This window comes from Salmo trutta, chromosome 3, assembly GCF_901001165.1.
Source record: "Salmo trutta chromosome 3, fSalTru1.1, whole genome shotgun sequence".
Lineage (NCBI taxonomy): Eukaryota > Metazoa > Chordata > Actinopteri > Salmoniformes > Salmonidae > Salmo > Salmo trutta.
In genome coordinates this window covers 57,189,380-57,211,944 of record NC_042959.1, presented here as the reverse complement: position 1 = coordinate 57,211,944, position 22,565 = coordinate 57,189,380, and the positions used below count along the sequence as shown (strand labels likewise).

Genomic DNA, 22,565 nt, shown 5'->3' with positions numbered 1-22,565 from the left:
GTGCATGTAGGATATTAACCCCAGGCAGTAACCTGCTCTATCAACGCTCTAATTCAATTACCCTCGCACACACACACACACACACACACACACACACACACACACACACACACACACACACTCTCACACACACACACACACACACACACACACACACACACACACACACACACACACACACACACACACACACACACACACACACACACACTCTCACACACACACACACACACACACACACACACACACACACACACACACACACACACACACACACTCTCACACACACACACAGACACACACACACACATCTATAGGACACACACTAGGACATACACACAGACTGGGACAAACTCTTCAAAAGGAGGATGAAATTAGTAAGATAAGAGAGATAAGTCAGATGATGACAGCAGGCGTCTGTGCTAGTGGTTTATAGATTTCTATATTTATTGACCTTGACTGTTTCTTATGGATGTATGTATTATGTTTTGATAGCCTGTTTCAGAGCACAATCTCTCATTGGTCACTGTGCGCCTCAATATGAATCCCGAGTTGATATTTTCTTAGTAGAGATTGGCTTTTTAATGGAATATGTCACCCATCTGTGGGGCTTTCTTGTCTTCTTTGTTTCTTTCTTTTTTAACCTCAATATTCAAAAGGCACTCACACATCTGAGCTATCTTTGTTGCAGGTGCATGGTAACAATTGAATAGGATGAATTCAATCAGTTGCAGAAGAAGGAAACCGCTCAGAATGTTTACGCTAAATTTTATGGACAGGTGTTGTTTGTGTCCAACACCGTATCAGAGGTGTGAAGCTGTTTCTCTTGCAGACATTGTAATTGGATATTGACACGAAACCACTCCTGTCCCTAAAATATAGTGGACACATTTGAACCCACAGTGCAGTTTCCATTACCTGAATAAATTGGGACATCTGTCTAGACTCTCTTTCTCTGAATCTCCCGAGGTCAATTCAGGCTACCGTATTCAACAGAGGGTGTGTGTTTGTTTGCCATGCTGAGGAGCACTCTTATGCCGAGACAGGAGACTGTCTGGGAGAATGCTGGACTGGGGAGAGACGTTAGCAGCACATCAGCAGCTGTCACACACACATGCACACACGCACACACACAAACACACAACCAAACACACAAACAAACACACAATGCAGCTGTCAAGCGCTGACAAATGGAGAGACAGGGCCAGATAACTCCCATTCAACACACACACACATATTACTTATGAGTCCATCCCATGTCCTATTCGAGCTAGCCCTCTTTCTTTGTCCTCCTGTATTAAGCTGTCAGTGGCAGTGTCAGATCCACCTCACAGAGATAAGGAGTTAGTGTGTGGGTATGTGTGGGTATGTGCGTGCGTGCTTGTGTTTGTTGGTTTTTGTTCATACCACCCACTCCTCTGTGTAGGAAGCTCTACCACAGACAGACAGCTATACATCTTATTGTCTTTCTTTGTGAGAAACATTGACTGATCTGTTTTATAAAAGTGAGAGTGTGATAAGACCATGGTGTATCATGAATGTAGTCACAGCTAAAGGGTCAGCTCCTGCCTAACACCTTGCCTTATAATCAGAGGCGTCATGCCCGTCGGGGGCACGTGCCCCCTCCAATTTTTCCTGTAAATGTTTTGGTGGGTTGATAAATTGTTGTTGTAAATGTTGTTCCTTTGTAATACTACTAGCCACCTAACAATTTTATGAAGTTGGGTTTAGCTAATCTAGATAGGTTCCCAACCTCGTAACTAGCTACCAAGAAGCCATTTCAGGCTATCAATTAAGTTAGAGTAGCTAGCTTGTCTAACTATCTTAGCTGGCATGGCTGCTGGCTAGGTTGGTAGACTTTAGAAAAGCAAATAATTACTAAACATACTGGATAAGACTCACATTCCTTTCAATCTTTTACCCAGATTTTAGCAGAGATGCAAAGAAGCATATTATGTTTCTTAAAAACACCAGTCAGGAGGATACAGACAGCTCAAGAGGTTTGCTTAGATAAGCAGAAAAATATACTTGAATTTTTTATTTTTTTTTACATGGAATGAAGCATAATGATTATGACTAGATGACTAGATGAAAAAGCTGTCTTAAGTGTTTGAAAAATACTAAATTCTCCAACTACCAGACGGGGGAGCATAGCACCCCTCCAGACCACCCTCCAGCCATCCTCACATACTTTGTACCCCCTCCGATTTTGTGGGTGCATGACACCTCTGCTTATAATGATGTATTATCCATGATATACAGTGATGTTATTTGCCCCCTTTCTAATTTTCTCTACTTTTGCATATTTTTATACTGAATGTTATCAGATCTTCAACCAAAACCTAATATTGGACGAGATGGGTCCCATTATGTCTGACGAAAAGAAAAGAACCTCATACCAACGGTCAAGCATGGTGGTGGTAGTGTTATGGTTTGGGGATGCTTTGCTGCCTCAGGACCTGGACTACTTACCTTAATAGAAGGAACCATGAATTCTGCTCTGTATCAGAGAATTCTACAGGAGAATGTTAGGCCATCCATCTGTGAGCTGAAACTGAAGAGCAGCTGGGTAATACAGCAAGACAATGATCCAAAACACACAATCAAGTCTCCATGAAAGTTGTTAAAAAGCAACAAATTTGAAGTTTTGGAAAGGCCTAGTCAAAGTCCAGACCTAATCCCAATTGAGACGTGGCAGTACTTGAAATGAGCAGTTCATGCTTGAAAACCCACTAATGTCGCTGAGCTAAAGCAGTTCTGCATGCAAGAGTGGGCCAAAATTCCTCCACAGTGATGTGAGAGACTGATCAACAACTACTGGAAGCATTTGGTTGCAGTCATTGCAGCTAACGGTGGCACAAACCGTTTTTGAGTGTAAGGGGGCAATTACTTTTTCACACAGGGGAATTGGGTGTTGCATAAATTTGTTAAATAAATCAAATAAGTATCATTTTTTGTTATGTGTAAACTCAGGTTCCCTTTATCTACTATTAGGTTTTGGTTGAAGATCTGAAGATCTTGGTTGAAGAACATTCAGTATCAAAAATATGCAAAAATAGAGAAAATCAGAAATGGGGCAAATATTTTTCACGGCACTGTACCACGTTCTCAAACACATTATGGCTTAAACTCTGAACAGAGACAAAGTTTATAGTTTACAGTAATAATAGAAAGGTCTGGAGAGCAGATGGAAAAAGAGGAGAAATGGGAGTCTGTGTTTTCTCCTTGAGAAAATGGCACTCATTGTTTCCTAGGGTCCATTGGGCAGCTCAATGCTGAAACTTAATCATCACACACAAACAAATACACACACACACTTGCACATGCTTACTTATGCGCATACTCACACACACGCAAATAGAAACGCACACAAAGAAAACACACACATGCACACACTCACTCATACACATACACAAACACATTCAAATAGACACACATACACGCACTCACTCACATAGGCTTATACACATACCAGAGATACACACACACACACACACACACACACACACACACACACACACACACACACACACACACACACACACACACACACACACACACACACACACACACACACACACACACACACACACACACAATGACTTAATGAAGAATTACTTTTTTTCTGCAGTCTCCCTCTCTTCTCCTGCAGTCATGGATCATGGGAGGCCAGGGAGACAAAACATAGTCTAATATAGAAGGAGAATGCAGGACCACAGCCTTTAGGGAGTGAGAAACAGCAGGTGTGTGTGTGTATGTGTGTGTGATGGGGAGAGAGGGACTGAGACAAAATTAGATTGGTAAAATGGATAGTGCGCTTTCTTTCCCAAAATGAAAGTGGCTCTTATATTTGGGGAAAAAGTGATGGGGTGTGAAGAAAATCCATCTGAAGGAGGGAGGGATGCCGGTAACCCTGAAGAAATGACAAGGGCCCACAAACAGAAAACGAATCAGGGAAAAAAGCAGACAAACAGATTGTATAGAAAGCCAAGGGCTCCCCATGAGACTGTTAGAAACTTCACTGAAACTTTACTGTGAGACTTTACATGGAGAAACTTTACTCATTGTTACATGTAATGTACACAATTAAAGTGGAACAGACAGCGTCTTAACTATTTTGCAGGACTGTAAAGTTCCCAAATGTAAGAGGACTCCCGTGGTATTCACATATTTGCAGAAATCTTTTCAGGTGTATTTTTAGGCTTTTGGCGAATGCGTTCTAATGATCTAAAGTCGCTCGACTGTCACCCTTCCTGGGTGTGTATATGAACAGATTTGAATAAGATTTCATGTTGCTAAAACGCTGTCAGTTCCACTTTAAATGTTGAGCTTCAGTAGAGTGCTCCTTTGAAAAAGGAAGTAAGTGCAATGCAGGGCTGTTGTGGTGACCATGTTACTGAAAGTCATGAGTCATGACCGCATTAAAATTCCACATGACCGGTGAGTCACGGTAATTTCCTTTCATGCGCTCTGGACATGCGTTGGTTCTACCCAACTCACTAACAACCATTAGGTAGCTAATGGCCTGGTACTCAGGGCTCTATTGTCCTCTAATGAAAATGCTATTAAAAAAATAACATCAATCACATCATAAAAACAGCGTCATGCTTTTAAAACTCACCTCACTTTGAATGGTCAAATTGAAGAAAGAAGTTCAACAATAGGGTAAAACTATGGATGTTGTGGATGTTGTTTCAAAGCCTAACAACGAAATGGACAGCACTTTCAGAGGTGATGATTAATTCAAAATTCCCATACGGATCTAAGAGCTTATACATATGCATAGGCCTATATACAGTGCATTCAAAAAGTATTCAGACCCCTTGAGTTTTTCCACATTTTGTTACATTACAGCCTTACTCTAAAACTGATTAAATTGTATTTTTTCTCATCAATTTACAAGCAATACCAAAAAAATGCCTGCAGCATTGAAGGTCCCCAAGAACAAAGTGGCCTCCATCATTCTTAAATGGAAGAAGTTTGGAAGCACCAAGACTCTTCCTAGAGTTGGCTGCCCAGCCAAACTGAGCAATTGGGGGAGAAGGGCCTTGATCAGGGAGGTGAACAAGAACCTGATGGTCACTCTGACAGAGCTCCAGAGTTCCTCTGTGGAAATGGGAGAACTTTCTAGAAGTGCAAACATATCTAGAGCACTCCACCAATCAGGCCTTTCTGGTAGAGTGGCCACATTGAAGTCACTCCTCAGTAAAAGGCACATGACAGCCCGCTTGGAGTTTACCAAAAGGCACCTAAAGGACTCTCAGACCATGAGAACAAGATTCTCTGGTCTGACGAAACCAAGATAGAACTCTTTGGCCTAAATTCCAAGTGTCACATCTGGAGGAAACCAGGCACCATCCCTAAGGTGAAGCATGGTGGTGGCAGCGTCATGCTGTGTGGATGTTTTTCAGTGGCATGGACTGGGAGTCCAGTCAGGATTGAGGCAAAGATGAACGGAGCAAAGTACAAAGAGATCCTTGATTAAAACCTGTTCCAGAGCGCTCAGGACCTCAGACAGGGGTGAAGGTTCACCTTCTAACAGGACAACAACCCTATGCACACAGCCAAGACAATGCAAGAGTGGCTTCGGGACAAGTGTCTGAATATCCTTGAGTGGGCCAGCCAGAGCCCGGACATGAACCCGATCGAACACCTCTGGAGTGATCTGAAAATAGCTGTGTAGCGACGCTCCCCATCCAACCTGACAGAGCTTGAGAGGATCAGCAGAGAAGAATGGGAGAAACTCCCCATGTACGAGTGTACCAAGCTTGTAGCATCATACCCAAGAAGACTCGGCTGTAATCCCTGCCAAAGGTGTTTCAACAAAGTACATTTTTACATTTTACATTTTAGTCATTTAGCAGACGCTCTTATCCAGAGCGACTTACAGTATTGAATGCATACATTTCATACAATTTCATACATTTTTTTTTTCTGTGCTGGCCCCCCATGGGAATCGAACCCACAACCCTGGCGTTGCAAACACCATGCTCTACCAACTGAGTAAAGGGTCTGAATACTTATGTAAATGTAATATTTCCTGTTTTTGCTTTGTCATTATGGGGTATTGTGTGTAGATTGATGAGGGGAAAAAATGATTTAATCAATTTTGTAATAAGGCTGTAACATAACAAAATGTTTAATAATTCAACAGGTCTGAATACTTTCCAAATGCATTGTATGAGCCCCCCAAAAATCTATCTTGAATTAAAATAATGATTGTGCCTTTATACAATACATAGCCTATTGCATATTACGCATGTCAGAAAAACATTAAAAAAAACGGATTTAAGATGTCTTTGGTAAAGAATTGGTCTAGCCTATACTCAAATCAAATCAAATCAAATGTATTTATATAGCCCTTCGTACATCAGCTGATATCTCAAAGTGCTGTACAGAAACCCAGCCTAAAACCCCAAACAGCAAGCAATGCATGTGAAAGAAGCACGGTGGCTAGGAAAAACTCCCTAGGAAAAACTCCCTAGAAAGGCCAAAAACCTAGGAAGAAACCTCAAGAGGAACCAGGCTATGAGGGGTGGCCAGTCCTCTTCTGGCTGTGCCGGGTGGATATTATAACAGAACATGGTCAAGATGTTAAAATGTTCATAAATGACCAGCATGGTCAAAATAATAATAATCATAGTAGTTGTTGAGGGTGCAACAAGCACATCCGGTGAACAGGTCAGGGTTCCATAGCCACAGGCAGAACAGTTGAAACTGGAGCAGCAGCATGGCCAGGTGGACTGGGAACAGCAAGGAGTCATCATGCCAGGTAGTCCTGAGGCATGGTCCTAGGGCTCAGGTCCTCCGAGAGAAAGAAAGAAAGAGAGAAAGAGAGAATTAGAGAGAGCATATTTAAATTCACACAGGACACCGGATAAGACAAGAGAAATACTCCAGATGTAACAGACTGACCCTAGCCCCCCGACACATAAACTACTGCAGCATAAATACTGGAGGCTGAGACAGGAGGGATCAGAAGACACTGTGGCCCCATCCGATGATACCCCCGGACAGGGCCAAACAGGCAGGATATAACCCCACCCACTTTGCCAAAGCACAGCCCCCACACCACTAGAGGGATGTCTCCAACCACCAACTTACCGTCCTAAGACAAGGCCGAGTATAGCCCACAAAGATCTCCGCCACGGCACAACCCAGCCCTTGCTGTCTCTGCCTCTAACCTAGGGTTAGAGGCAGAGAATCCCAGTGGAGAGAGGGGAACCGGCAAGGCAGAGACAGCAAGGGCGGTTCGTTGCTCCAGCCTTTCCGTTCACCTTCACACTCCTGGGCCAGACTATACTTAATCATAGGACCTACTGAAGAGATAAGTCTTCAGTAAAGACTTAAAGGTTGAGACTGAGTCTGTGTCTCTCACATGGGTAGGCAGACCATTCCATAAAAATGGAGCTCTATAGGAGAAAGCCCTACCTCCAGCCGTTTGCTTAGAAATTCTAGGGACAATTTGGAGGCCTGCGTCTTGTGACCGTAGCGTACGTGTAGGTATGTACGGCAGGACCAAATCGGAAAGATAGGTAGGAGAAAGCCCATGTAATGCTTTGTAGGTTAGCAGTAAAACCTTGAAATCAGCCCTTGCCTTAACAGGAAGCCAGTGTAGGGAGGCTAGCACTGGAGTAATATGATCAAATTCTTTGGTTCTAGTCAGGATTCTAGCAGCCGTATTTAGCACTAACTGAAGTTTGTTTAGTGCTTTATCCGGGTAGCCGGAAAGTAGAGCATTGCAGTAGTCCAGCCTAGAAGTAACAAAAGCATGGATTAATTTTTCTGCATAATTTTTGGACAGAAAGTTTCTGATTTTTGCAATGTTACGTAGATGGAAAAAAGCTGTCCTTGAAACAGTCTTGATATGTTCTTCAAAAGAGAGATCAGGGTCCAGAGTAACGCCGAGGTCCTTCACAGTTTTATTTGAGACGACTGTACAACCATCAAGATTAATTGTCAGATTCAACAGAAGATCTCTTTGTTTCTTGGGACCTAGAACAAGCATCTCTGTTTTGTCCGAGTTTAAAATTAGAAAGTTTGCAGCCGTCCACTTCTTTATGTCTGAAACACAGGCTTCTAGCGAGGGCAGTTTTGGGGCTTCACCATGTTTCATTGAAATGTACAGCTGTGTGTCGTCCGCATAGCAGTGAAATTTAACATTATGTTTTCGTATGACATCCCCAAGAGTTAAAATATATAGTGACAACAATAGTGGTCCTAAAATGGAACCTTGAGGAACACCGACATTTACAATTGGTTTGTCAGAGGACAAACCATTCACAGAGACAAACTCCAAAATTAAAATTCTAGTAATTGCCTTTGAGTGTTGACTTTATTATTATACATACTGGGTGGACTGGTTACCTTATGCTATGCTCCAAACTTTCTATGCATGATTCTTGGAGAGAACATATAGGCCTGGGCGACACTGTTTCATTGATTGTGCAGGGCGGCTTACAGTTAGCCTACGATTATAGGGAATTTGTATTTGTGAAAACATGATACTATCAATGTTCTCGAACAGATTTCACTTGGTTTCCCAAATTAAGCAGTGGGTAGCTGCAGGAACAGGGTTGGAGAGCCCATGGCATACAGAGTTGGGCGTAATATCACCTGTTGCCCAGCGAGAGGCTGCATGCTCCTCAAACAATGGTTGATGCATTAAGTAATGATGCATTGAGTAGCCTACTGTCATGACTGTCCACGAGAATCCCAATAGATCAGATAAGGTTTGCAATAAATAACTTAAATCAGACCCCCTCTCAACTGTAGAGGGTGGAAGTAAAGAACTAGTGGGGATTAACAACTCACGTCCTGTCGTAAATCAAGGGAGAAGATCTCCCTCTCCAAGATTCTCCAAAGGAATGCTGTTTGTGTTAACAGACTTTTTCCCGCGGAAACTCTAACATGCTGACCAGACTGGATGTGCCCTATCTGCGAGTGTTGCAAAATACATTTACACATACGTGTTATTCAATCATTGCACCCACACTGCTCGCGCGCGTCAGCGATCATCTGCATTGCCAGGTTCTAAAATAGAACTTGGTTCTATTTGTGATGCTCAACGCTCTGCAAGTCCTGCCTTTCCCATCTCCTCAATGGTTTTTAGGAGTATTTACTCACTTGGGTGATTGAAAGATGAACTGAGGTCCACACTCCGGTGGGTTGTGGCATTTCAGGTAAAATAACAACCCATATTTATATCCCAGGACAAATTAGCTAGCAACAGCAAGCTAGCTAGCTAAATTGCCATAAATGTTGAATGCTTTTCAAACTGTCCCCAAATTAATATAATTGGTTCAGAGTTAGTTTTGATATTTCAACCTGCATGTCCTGATCGCATCTGGTGTGGGGGAACAAAATCAACAAGCTCACAATGGTGCACACAGAAGCATGCGCGTGTGCGGTCTGGACATCATGTAATGCGTCCAAAAGCGAATACTGGAACAATATTTCTAACATAGAACGCAGTGAATGGTCAGAGGCGATCTATAGAACACTAATATCATTTGTTGGTTATTTTGTGATGTCATTAAACATGTTATAAAGGAAATACTGTAACTTGGAAAGTATACCCACTACATATACGAAGTTTCAATACTATGCGTTATGCATGTAATATGAAAAATTATGAAAGTGTTTTTGTTAAGAGAGGGATGTGTTTTGAGAAGCTATAAGAAATAATTGTATTTTATAACTTTGTACAGTGAGTATTAACCGCCCCTGAGTGAGGTCAGAGAGCGTGTCAGCCTGCCAGAACCACCCTTTCCTGCCAACTGTATAAATGATGGGTTAAGAAATTAACATATCAGACAAGAAAAATGTGAAGCTGCAGCTGTACGTTTAAAGTGGTTTGAACTTTGAATCTCAACACGAGGTGGAGACGATAAACTCAACTCCTGGACAATCAATGGTACGGCTGATTAGCTGTCCTAAGTTAAGTATCTTTGAAAGTGAATTTAAGGAGGACCATCGGTTACTCTGCTCAAACCATCATATTATGCATCACCCCTCTGGGGAACCATCGATATGGCTGGTTAGCCTATCTTCAAAGAAGCATCTTCAAGAGCGAATGGATGTAAAATTAACTACAAAGAAGGACAACAGTAGAGGACTTGGTGGAACCATTTTGAACAATCAGAGCCTTACAAGCGTGCCGCGAAAAGGCCCAACCCCCTTTCCAAGGCTGCCCTGTCCACCAAGAGATCCCCGGCGGCCCAGGCATTTCATGTAAATAAATTCATGATTTCTTACTCAAAGCGGGCGGCGGTTCGTGTGCAAAGTATATGGTTAACGCAAGTGAGAGTAGTTTCTGAATGTACCAATGTTAAGTGTCTCTGTCCCTCTCTGTCTCCCTCTCCATCTCTTCTTTAACAAGCAGCCATGTTGTTGTCATTCTGCTATGGACCTGTTTTCAGCGTATTAATTCTCCAGTCAGTAACCGGTGCAAAGTGTGTATGTTTATCCTTTGTTCCCATTTAATTAGCTAGTAAATAAATATCCAGTTTGTGTAGTACTGAATCATAAGTAAGGTTCGGGTTTTTGACATTTGCAAGGAAGTTACGACTGTTCAGAATGATGATATGATACGAGGTTATGGTTAATAAGTTGACTGTTTATAGACGTGATAGGTAAAGATGGTTTAGAGTTTAATTCGGGAGATGGTAACTCTTTAAAGAACCGCTCTTGTGGTGACCCAGATCCTAATGAGTTAATTGTTACATGTTACAAGTTAATCAGGTAACAGTTAAACATAGTAAATTAGATATATAACAGTCTTCAGATTAATGTTAAAGTCAAGTAACGACACTACCCAGCATGATTTAAAAATTAAGGCGGCCTCAATTCTCTATTCGATTACATACCGACGACATGTATTTTTCCCCCTGCCCCTGTTCCTGCCCATTTGATAATGGGCCATTATAAACTAATTTGACATGTTAGTTGAGACAAGATTAAATTGAGAATAGTCTGACGGTTAAAAATATGATAACTTGATGAGAGAACAGTGTGTGCAGCCCGAGGCAAGTTTTTTTTGTACCTTTCTTAAATCATCAATAACCTATAGTCACATTATGCAGCCCATATATGTTTTGATTTCTAAGACATTCTAAGGTTGGTATCATTCACAACTAAAGTTGCCAATTAACACTAAATCTAGTGTATAGGACCTGATTCAAATGATCACTTTTCCTCTCGACATTGGAAAAATATAGTTTCTATTTTATTTAGCTAAGTTCAATTACATTATTCTTACTATAAAATTATATAATATAAAATAATGGCACGGGACTTATAAGTATATCTTGTCTGCTAAATAAACAAGACTACAGCTTGAGGAATGGCGCATAGCCAGATAGGATAACATACAGTAGGTCAACTCATATTCTGAAGTACATTTTTTTAATATCATGTTTCTTTAGACCTGCTTAAAATAAATTATGGATGTATTGAGATGGTGTATTTGAAATTTATTTAGACTTTTTGAATGTAGATGTTCCAAAAAGGCTCGCATCAGTGGCTTGTATGAGTGGAGGCGTGGAGATGCTAAACGGGGTTATGTTAATTAGCGGCCAATTACCATGAGGCTGGCAATGTTTTGCATGACAATAACAGGCTGACAAAGTTTCACGACCGCCACAGCCCTATATACTGTAGGGTTTGGACTAGGCCTGCACACACACAAACACACACACACACACACATAGGACAGCGAGATACACATATTGGGAGATGGATGGGAGAGGTAAATAGGGGTGTCGTGGCAGTGTGATGAAATGAGAGAGAGGAGAATCCATCCTGTGTTCCCTCACACCTTTGTCTGACAGCAGTCTGAAATGTGACTGTGTGTGACTGTGTGTGTGTGTGTGTGTGTGTGTGTGTGTGTGTGTGTGTGTGTGTGTGTGTGTGTGTGTGATTCCTCTTGCTTCTGTCCATCTGCTGACAGCATCATGAAATAAGGCTGTGTGTGTGTTTGTTGCTCCCACTGTGTGTGTAAGAGACAGATGAGAGATAATGGTTGAGAATGCAACAGCGAGAGAGAGATGGAGAATAAGAGAGCATCTTGTATTTTTTCAGTTAGGTGTCTCCCTGGTCACCTGCTCATGATAGGTTGATTAGAGGTCACGTGTGTCATTCCTGTAACAGTGATGTCTTAGTGTCGTACCGGTAATCTTAGTTTAAATCCTTATTAGATAAACTCAGACATAAAACAAGCCTACAAACATACATCTGTGAAATAGTTTAGGATTGCAAATGAGGTTACAAAACAAAATGCATAGCTGTCTCGCTCTAGTGTTGTCTTTCCCTCCTTTTCTTTCTCTCTTATCCCTCTCTCTCTCTCTCCTCACAGGCTTAATTAAACTCCCAGTCATTAGCTCAGTGAAGCCTATGTGCAGTAATTAGTATTAAAGTATTAGAGTTAAAGAGATGATGAAGATAAAACGATGATCCAACACTCCCTTGCGGGTTTATAAAACACACTACAATCCAATCATTCAACTACACATTATTAGAACAAACTACACTAGAAGCTGTGTTGGTGTGTGTGTGTGTGTGTGTGTGCTTAATGAGAGTGGCGTGTGAGTCTGTATATCTGGCTGTGTGTGAAACAGCTTTATCTATCTGCCCTTCTCTTTTTTTAGTAAAGCTGACTTTTCCTTTCCTGTGTTTAAACATGAATGTCCTCACTACTGCTCTCGCCTGTCACTCTTTCACTCTCTCTTTCACTCTCTCTTTCTTTCTCTGTATCTCCTCCACTTCCTCTCTCACGCTCTTCTGCCCTTTACTATCACTCTCTCTTTCCCTCTCTCTACTCCATCACCCCTCCTCTCTATCTCTACTCTTCCAATCTCTCTCACCATTCTCCCCGACCTCTCTCTCTCCCTAAGCCTTCTTTCTTTTCTTTCTTACACTTTCTCTCTTTCTCCTTCCCTTGTCTCGATCTCTCATTTTCCCATTGCTATCTATCATTCCATATCCACTTCCCTATCCTATTTCTCCCCCACCCCCTCTGTCTCTCTCTGTCTCGCTCTGAACATATTTAATCAAAAGCCTCCTCCTAGCTAACATTCACCCTGATCTCATTAACTGCTGCTAAGCTCAGAGAACACACACACACACACACACACACACACACACACACACACACACACACACACACACACACACACACACACACACACGCACAAAAGCTAGCTGTGGGCATTTTTAACCCTGACCCAGGACACTGGAATCAAAGGCAGTGTGTTTCCAGGCATCTTATGTGTAATGCTGAAAGAGAGGAAGTTTCTGATGATTCTAATGATCCAGTGTTTCCATCATTCTGAACACAGCTCAGATAACAGTTATAGCTCTGGTTTACAGCATTATCCCTCTACACTCCTGGAAGGGGTGAATTTCTGATGTTTTTCACCCTTCCTCTGTAATCAATGACTGATTTAGTCAAGTGTGAAACCAGGTGTGTGGAACTTATAGGGTAAATCAGAAACATCACTGGACACACTCGGTTTGTTGTTTTTGACTAAAACAACCAATATTTGTTAAACATAAATGCCGAACTTGTTTTTGCATGGATTCCGCGACACGGTTAGCTTTTAACAGCTTGGACTGCTATTTCTTGTCCTAGAATCCTGCTAAACATACAGGTTGAAGCCTGCTTGACAGAGCCGCTAACCTTAGCTAGCTAGCTGAGCTGCTAGCCATCAAGCTAACAAAGTTAGTCCAAGATAAGTCTTGCAATGGATCCCTCTTTGTCTGGAGAAGTACATGAACAGTTCCAGCTCTGTAGGAGCTGTATCTACTACGCTTTGTTTCTGGACAAACTGTATCACTCGGAGTTCCAATGTGGCAATTGTTTGCTTGCCAAGGATTATAGGATTGAAGTGGCTTCCTTGATCAAGCAGGTCGCCAGCCTATGCAAGAAACTGGGGGGAAAATGTTGAGTGGAATGTTTACTTTTTCTATGCCGGTGGCTGGACGGCGTTTGCGCTTGTTGGATGAATCTCTGCCTTGTCATTTGTCGTTGTCCGACTGGCCGGTGTTGCCTGAAGTTCGCCAGGGGATTTCCTCATCCTTCTCACCAGCCTTGATTTTGGGCAGCTCCATGGTAAGAAATGTGACTGTTCCTGATGCTAAAACAATATCCTATACCAGACCTTGAGTAAATGACATTACTAAGCTCCTACAGAATGTTCTACGCAAGGACATGGAAATTGATGCTATTTTAGTCCATATGGGTTTTAATGACATTATGAAGGGCAGCTCTGAACAGTTGAAACTGGATTTTAAAGAGTTGATTGATTCTTTGCTAATAAAATATCCATTATATCTGGCCCTGTGCCCTCTCTGAATCGTGGCATTGAACGCTTTAGCAGAATTCTTTCTCTCCACAACTTATTGCAGCTCAATGGGTGTAACTTTTGTTGACAATTTTGATACCTTTTGGAAACAAGACAGGTTTTACAAGGAGGATGAGATCCACCTGACTAATTTGGGTTCCTGGGCCTTCTCACAGCATTATAAGGCTGCGATGAGACATCAATGCAATGACTTATCAATGACCCAAGCCCAGCTCAGTTAATCCCTACCATTGTGTTGCTGAGTTGTCATAATACTTCAGCAAATGTACAGTGGTAGCAATACATGGTTATAACATCTACAGAAAAGACAGAAAGCCAATGGTGGAAGTGTTGCTGTTTATATTCAGAACCACATTCATGTAAAGCTTAGAGAGGATCTCATGTTAAAAACTGTTGAAGCAATATGGCTACAGGTTCATCTGCCTAACCTAAATCCTATTCTTGTGGGAAGCTGCTATTGACCACCAATTGCTAATTGTGAGTATCTGGAAAACATGTGTGAAAGGCTTGATAATGTATGTGATATCAACAGAGAGGTATATTTTCTGGGTGATTTAAATACTGGCTGGTTTTCATTAAGCTGCCCACTCAAGAACCTCAAAAAGAACTCAAAAACATTCAAACTGTAACCAGTGCTGCAACCTGGTTCAGGTTATCAGTCAACCTACCAGGGTAGTTACAAACAGCACAGGAATGAAATCATCAACATGTATTGATCACATCTGTACTAATGCTGCAGAAATTAGCTTTGAAGCAGTATCCATATCCATCAGATGTAGTGATCTATAAACTCAGCAAAAAAAGAAAATGTCCTCTCACTGTCAACTGCGTTTATTTACCATTTGTAAATATTTGTATGACCATAACAAGATTCAACAACTGAGACATAAACTGAACAAGATCCACAGACATGTGACTAACAGAAATTGAATAATGTGTCCCTGAACAAAGGGGGGGTCAAAAGTAACAGTCAGTATCTGGTGTGGCCACTAGCTGCATTAAGTACTGCAGTGCATCTCTTCCTTATGGACTGCACCAGATTTACCAGTTCTTGCTGTGAGATGTTACCCCACTCTTCCACCAAAGCACCTGCAAGTTCCCGGACATTTCTGGGGGGGAATGGCCTTAGCCCTCACCCTCCGATCCAACAGGTCCCAGACGTGCTCAATGGGATTGAGATCTGAGATCCTCGCTGGCCATGGCAGAACACTGACATTCCTGTCTTGCAGGAAATCACGCTCAGAATGAGCAGTATGGCTGGTGGCATTGTCATGCTGGAGGGTCATGTCAGGATGAGTCTGCAGGAAGGGTACAACATGAGGGAGGAGAATGTCTTCCCTGTAACGTGCAGTGTTGAGGTTGCCTGCAATGACAAGCTCAGTCCAATGATGCTCTGACACACCTCCAGACCATGACGGACCCTCCACCTCCAAATCGATCCCGCTCCAGAGTACAGGCCTCAGTATAATGCTCATTCCTTTGATGATAAACGCAAATCAGACCAACACCCCTGGTGAGACAAAACCGCAACTCGTCAGTGAAGAGCACTTTTTGCCAGTCCTGTGTGGTCCAGCGACGGTGGGTTTGTGCCCATAGGCGACGTTGTTGCCAGTGATGTCTGGTGAGGACCTGTCTTACAACAGGCCTACAAGCCCTGAATCCAGCCTCTCTCAGCCTATTGCAGACAGTCTGAGCACTAATGGAGGGATTGTGCGTTCCTGGTGTAACTCGGACAGTTGTTGTTGCCATCCTGTACCTGTCCCGCAGGTGTGATGTTTGGATGTACCGATCCTGTGCAGGTGTTGTTACACGTGGTCTGCCACTGCGAGGACGATCAGCTGTCCATCCTGTCTCTCGCAGGGATGGAGTTTACCGTCAGTGGAGCTTCGCTGGGACAGGATGGCGCCAACCCCCACATCAGACGCGTCCACTTCCACGACAAACTGCCGAGCAGCGTCAGGTTGAGAGAGAATCGGGGCGTTGGTGAATCGACTCTTCAATTCCAGAAATGCTCGGTCTGCCTCAGGATTCCAACTGAAGGTCCTGGTGCTAGAAGTCAGGGCTGTTAATGGAGCAGTCACACGGCTGTAGTCACGGATAAATCTACGATAGAAATTCGCAAACCCCAGAAACCTCTGGAGCTGCAATCTCGTATCGGGCTGGGCCCAATCCAGAACTGCCCTAACCTTCTCTTGGTCCATCTTAATCTCTCCCCGGGATATGATGTACCCGAGGAAGGATGTAGTGTGGGCGTGAAATTCACACTTTTTGGGCTTCACAAACAGGCGGTTCTCCAACAATCGCTGCAGAACCTGCTTGACATGCTGGATGTGGCTGGAAGGCTCCTTAGAGAAGATCAACATGTCATCCAGGTAAACGAACACAAACAAACCAATCATATCTCTCAAGACGTCATTAACCATGCTTTGGAACACTACTGGAGCATTGGTCAATCCAAACGGCATCACCAGATACTCGAAATGACCCATCGGTGTATTGAAACCAGTCAACCACTCGTCCCCCTCTCTGATCCGGACCAGATGATACGCATTGCGTAGATCTAGCTTAGTGAACACCGTAGCACCCTGTAAGGAAACAAAAGCTGAGCTCATCAATGGCAGTGGATACTTGTTCTTGACCATAATATCATTCAACCCCGGATAATCAATACAAGGTCGAAGAGAGCCATCCTTCTTACTCACAAAAAAGAATCCTGCCCCCAGGGGTGATGATGAGGGACGAATGAGACCAGCAGCTAGAGACTCCTTTATGTAGGTCTCCAAAGCTACCCGTTCAGGTCGAGAGATACTGTATAACCGTCTCTTGGGATAGGCAGCTCCAGGGAACAGGTTAATGGAACAATCATAAGGTCGGTGGGGAGGAAGTGACAGAGCCTTCTGCTTACTGAACACTTCACCCAATTCGTGATATGTTTCAGGAACCAGGGACAAATCTGGGGGTTTAGAATAACTGACCTGACTGGGAACAGAATGGGAACAGGCCGTCTTCAGGCAGTTAGCATGACATTCAGTGCTCCAACTAGTTACCTTGCCAGTCACCCAATCGAATGTGGGATTGTGTTCTCTCAGCCAGGGGTATCCAAGAACCAGACGTACATGGGGAGAAGGCAGAATGAAGAAGGAGATAACCTCTGAATGATTCCCTGACAACAGCATCTTGACCGGTTCAGTCCTCATAGTGATACGTGCTAGACTACTGCCGTTCAGAGTGGTTGCTTCAATGGCTTCCGGTAATTTCTCCTTGGAAAGCCCCAGCTGTTCCACCAAGTCGGCATCTATAAAGCAGCCATCTGCACCTGAGTCGACAAATGCGTTAATCGCTAAACTCTGATTCTTGTTCATGAGTGTAGCAGGAAAAAGGGGTCTAACAGAACTATTGAGAGGTTGAAACTGACTCGCTAAAAAACCTCCCAAACTTAGCGAGCCGGGCAGTTTAACGGGCGCTGGGAACAAGCGGAGATGTAATGTCCCGAGCTACCACCGTAGAGGCAGCTGTTGGTCTCACGTCTACGTTGGCGCTCCTCCTTGGTTAACCCGTGCCGCCCCACTTGCATGGGTTCAGGATCTGGAAGCAGGACCCCTCCACTCATCCCGTGAGGTGAATAATGATCGACTCGTTCCGGTCCACTTCCTGACCCGAATGGTAACCGAGTAGCTGATTGATGGGACGTGCCCCATTGCTTCTCCCTCCTCCTCTCTCGGATTCTGTTATCCACCCGAATTGCTAATGCTACCAGACTGTCCAGGACACTAGGCTCAGGATAGGATATCAACTCGTCCTTGAGTTGCTCCGACAACCCCTGGTAAAAAACCACTTGCAGTGATTCCTCATTCCACCCACTCTCCACAGCCAATGTCCTGAATTCAACAACAAATTCTGCCACACTGCGCGCTCCTTGGCGAAGAGAGAACAAATGCTTAGCTGCGTTCTTACCTCGGACAGGATGGTCAAAAAGCTTCCTCAGCTCTGCCGTGAACTCCTGGTATGACACCATGCAGGTGTCCTGTCGTTCCCATATGGCTGAAGCCCACTCCAGAGCTCTTCCACGTAGCAGTGCAATAACAAAAGCTATCCTAGCCTTGTCTGTGGCGTAAGAGTGGGGCTGCAGATCAAACACTAGCCCACACTGCATAAGAAACTGCCAGACTGCCCCGAGCTGCCAGAGTGGCCCGACTGCCTGGAACGGCCAGAACCGGAGCCACCTCCAGATATAGGTGGGTTGGGGAGGGGGGGTGTAGCACAGTGCCGTCGTTGACGGCAGCCACCCTCCCTTCCCTCCCTTTAGTAGGGGGGAATTTTTGTTTTGTTGTTTGGGGTTGTTGTTTTTTTTAAGGTGCTTCCGGGGTTAGCACCTTTAAAGGGGGGGGTACTGTCACGTCCTGGCAAATATAAGGGTTAATTGGTATTGTAGTTTGGTCAGGACGTGGCAGAGGGTATTTGTTTTATGTGGTTAGGGGTGGTGTTTTTCTAAAAAGGGCATTTGATTTAAGTATTCCGGGGTTTTGGGGCACTGTTCCTTATTTACGTATTTCTATGTTGATCTAGTTAGTTGTATGTCTATGTTTGGTTAATTGGGGTGGACTTCCAATTGAAGGCAGCTGTGTGGTGTTGCCTTTGATTGGAAGTCCTATATTAGTTGGGTGTGTTTGTCTGTTTAATTGTGGGAGATTGTTTCTTGTTTTGCCGAGTGAGCCTTTCAAGACTGTTTCGTTGTTCGTTTCGTTTTGTTGTTTTGGTGTGTTCATTCTGAGTTAATAAATGTCAAGATGAGCGTACACATACCTGCTGCGTTTTGGTCCTCCATTTCCAATGACAACCGTGACACAGTGCTGGTTTGCGCACGTGACCGAGTGCGCGCCCTTCGTTGTTTTTCCTATTATTGATTATTTAGACAACAGACAACCTGAGGATTAATTATAAACATCGTTTGACATGTTTCGATGAACTTTACCAGTACTATTAGGATGTATTTGTCTGCATGTTTTGACCACCTTTGAGCCAGTGGATTACTGAACAAAATGCGCCAACAAAACAGAGTTTTTGGGATGTAAGAGGGACTTTATCGAACAAAACAAAAATTTATTGTGTAGCTGGGACTCTTGTGACTGCAACCATATGAAGATCTTCAAAGATAAGTGATTAATGTTATCGCTATTTCTGACTTTTGTAATTCCTTTACTTGGTTGTAAAATATTTGTATGCTTTTGTAAGTGGGGCGCTGTCCTCAGATAATCGCATGGTATGCTTTCGCCGTAAAGCCTTTTTGAAATCTGACAAAGCGGATGGATTAACAAGAAGTTAATCTTTAAGCTGATGTATAACACTTGTATTTTTTATGAACGTTTATTATGACTATTTCTGTATTTTGAATTCGGCGCTCTGCAATTTCACAGGATGTTGTCGAGGTGGGCCGCTAGCAGAACGCCTGCGCAGAAAGGTTAAACTACTAGAACACAGCTCTGACACCCATGCATACCCCACAAGACATGGCACCAGAGGTTTCTTCACAAGTCCAGAAAAGACTATGGGAGGCGCACAGTACTACATAGAGCCATGACTACATGGAACTCTATTCCACATCAAGTAACTGATGCAAGCACTATTATCAGATTTAAAAACAGATCAAAAATACACCTTGTGTGAGGACAAATGCTGGAGACGAGAAGCAAGTACAGGGATCGAACATTTAATGAAACACGGCCAGGAACAGAATACGGACAGCGTCTGGACAGGGGAAAATGACAATAATCTGATCTAACCGAGGAATAGACGGATATAGGAGGGGCAATCAACAAACGGGAGTCCAGGTGAGTCCAATGAGCGCAGATGCTCGTAATGATGGTGGCAGGTGTGCGTAATGAAGGGCAGCCTGGCGCCCTCGAGCGCCAGAGAGGAGGAGTGGGAGCAGGCGTGACATTATGGAACAGCTGGGACTGTGAAGAGACACACGCACAGGTACAGACACACGTATACACACACAGGCGCTACCACGCTCACTCTACATACATGTACATTGTAATATTGTTGTATGGTGGTATCATACATTTTGTGTTGTAGATACATTTTGTAGTGGTGTAACAATGTTATATGATGTACTGTTTTATCTTTTGTTTTATGTGTATTGTAAGTGCCTTAATGTGTTTGGACCCCAGGAAGAGTAGTTGCAGCCAGGGGCATAGCCAGATTTCCTTTTATGGATAGGCCTGGAAAAATTTGGATAGGCATTTTTTCAAATTGTTTATTACATTATTTTGCGATGTGCACCGTATATTATTTCGTAATACAATCGTTTTATACTAGTACATAGTACTTGGAGCAACCTCATTACATATACAAATAATTACCTATCCCAGCACATTAAAATAAGACAGTAAATTTAGACCAGTTGCCAACTTGCCAACAACATAAAACTCATCTTCAGGCGCACTTTAATCTCGATGGGCAAACAAGCCTATATTTGATGTTACCACGGCGTACAGTAGTACTATAAAAAGGTACCTTACCTTTAGTAGACGTATCATAAGGCGTGACCTCCATCACAAGGCGCAGACGGCGAGGCTTTGAGTTGAATATGGTGATGATTTCATCATAATCCAACGTATCTGTCAGTTCACGCTCAAAAGACAGCAAACTGAAGTGGTTCAGCCTGGCGCTTGTCATTGATGTGTGAAGACAATTTTTTATCCTAGTTGTTGTTGAGAAAAGTCTCTCCACACTGCATGATGTCATTGGAAGTGTGACAATGAACCTTAACAGAGAGTTTATATTAGGGAAAATATCATCAGGGCAGCTGTCAAGTACACTCATTATGAAGAAAAAGTCACTCTTTCCCACGTTCATTTTGCGACTCAACTGCTGAATAAAAACAGTGAATTCAGCATCCTCAATTGATATTGCATAATGATCGCATGTGGTCTTCAGCTGCTCTTTAAGGCCGCAGGTTTGGGATTCTTTGGAAAAGGAGGCTGCCGCTTGCATGATCCCATATGTGTCTTCTTGAAATCTTGAGTTTAACTCAGTAATCTGTCTGTCTAGAATATTGTTCCAAAGTTGCCTCTGGTCACTGTCACTCTTGATGCTGGATGTTTTCCCTAATGAAGTTGTGACTACACTGTCTGCCAATTTTATAGGCAGTTTTTGCTGCTGTGATGCGCTCACATCCCAATTACTAATGTCATGCTTAATCATCATCTCTTCAGTTAGCTTGAGAACTTTATCAAAGTCTCCCCCTGAGTTATCTCTGAATGTAGAAAACCTACTTTTAAGGATTTCAATTAAACCAATATAGTCCATCACAGATAATGTAGAGCTTTGTAATCCCTTCGTAGCAAAATCACTAGTTTCAAATAATTTACTAAACGTGACTAACAGGAATAAAAACGTATTGTTCTGGTTTTGTTGTAAGAGGGCATCGGCTTCTAATTTGCTTTGTCCACAAGCCTCTGAAAAATCTGCAAGAACCTCTAAAATGACATCTAGTAGTAACAGCACTTTACTCACAGACCCTGATGTTGAACTCCACCGTACATCCGTGGATCTTTCTAGCTCGATACATGGTCTATCAGGATGCAACTCTATCTGTACTTCTATGAATCCAGCATGTCTGTGGGATCCACTCATAAATGGGTGTAGCTGGTTTACTGTGTCAAAAAAAAGTACTGACATGTCCCGACACTTTTGCTGCGGTGCACAGAACCAAATTCAAACAGTGGGAGTTGCAATGCACATATACCACTTGCCTAAATGTTTGCTTTAGTAGGACATGTACCCCTCCTCTGTTCCCTGACATGACTGAAGCGCCATCGAAACAAAAACCCACACACAGAGTGGGATCCAAATCCAGGGGTTGCAACACTTCAAGTATTTTCCGAGAAATTCCTTGTGCAGACAAGTCAGCGGTTTCCATAAACCCAACAGCTCTTCCTTTAATCATTCCAGCATGAATGTATCTTATGCACACCGCAATAAGTTCTCTTTTAGATTGATATTTATATTCATCTGCTAGTATGGCAAAATACGTGGAAGGTGCAGAATGAACTTCATTTTTTATCTTGCACAGTAACAATGATGCTGCACATTCCAGCAACTCGTCCTGAATTTCTGGGCTCATAAGCATGGCATTGCGAGGTAGCTCATTAAGCCTGTTTTGTATTTCTGAGTCTTACTTTGAGATGAAATTGA

The 22,565-nt window shown here is 43.0% G+C and overlaps 1 protein-coding gene across 1 annotated transcript; it reads right to left on the bottom strand.

The window, feature by feature from the left end:
* Nucleotides 1-20,286: 20,286 nt before the first annotated feature.
* Nucleotides 20,287-22,044, bottom strand: LOC115180407 (uncharacterized). The gene is made up of 2 exons (XM_029742468.1): nt 20,888-22,044; nt 20,287-20,317 (listed from the first exon to the last, which is right to left on the bottom strand). Exons 1-2 carry the CDS (start codon nt 22,002-22,004, stop codon nt 20,301-20,303), a joined length of 1,134 nt encoding a protein of 377 aa, XP_029598328.1. The 5' UTR covers nt 22,005-22,044; the 3' UTR covers nt 20,287-20,300.
* Nucleotides 22,045-22,565: the final 521 nt, after the last annotated feature.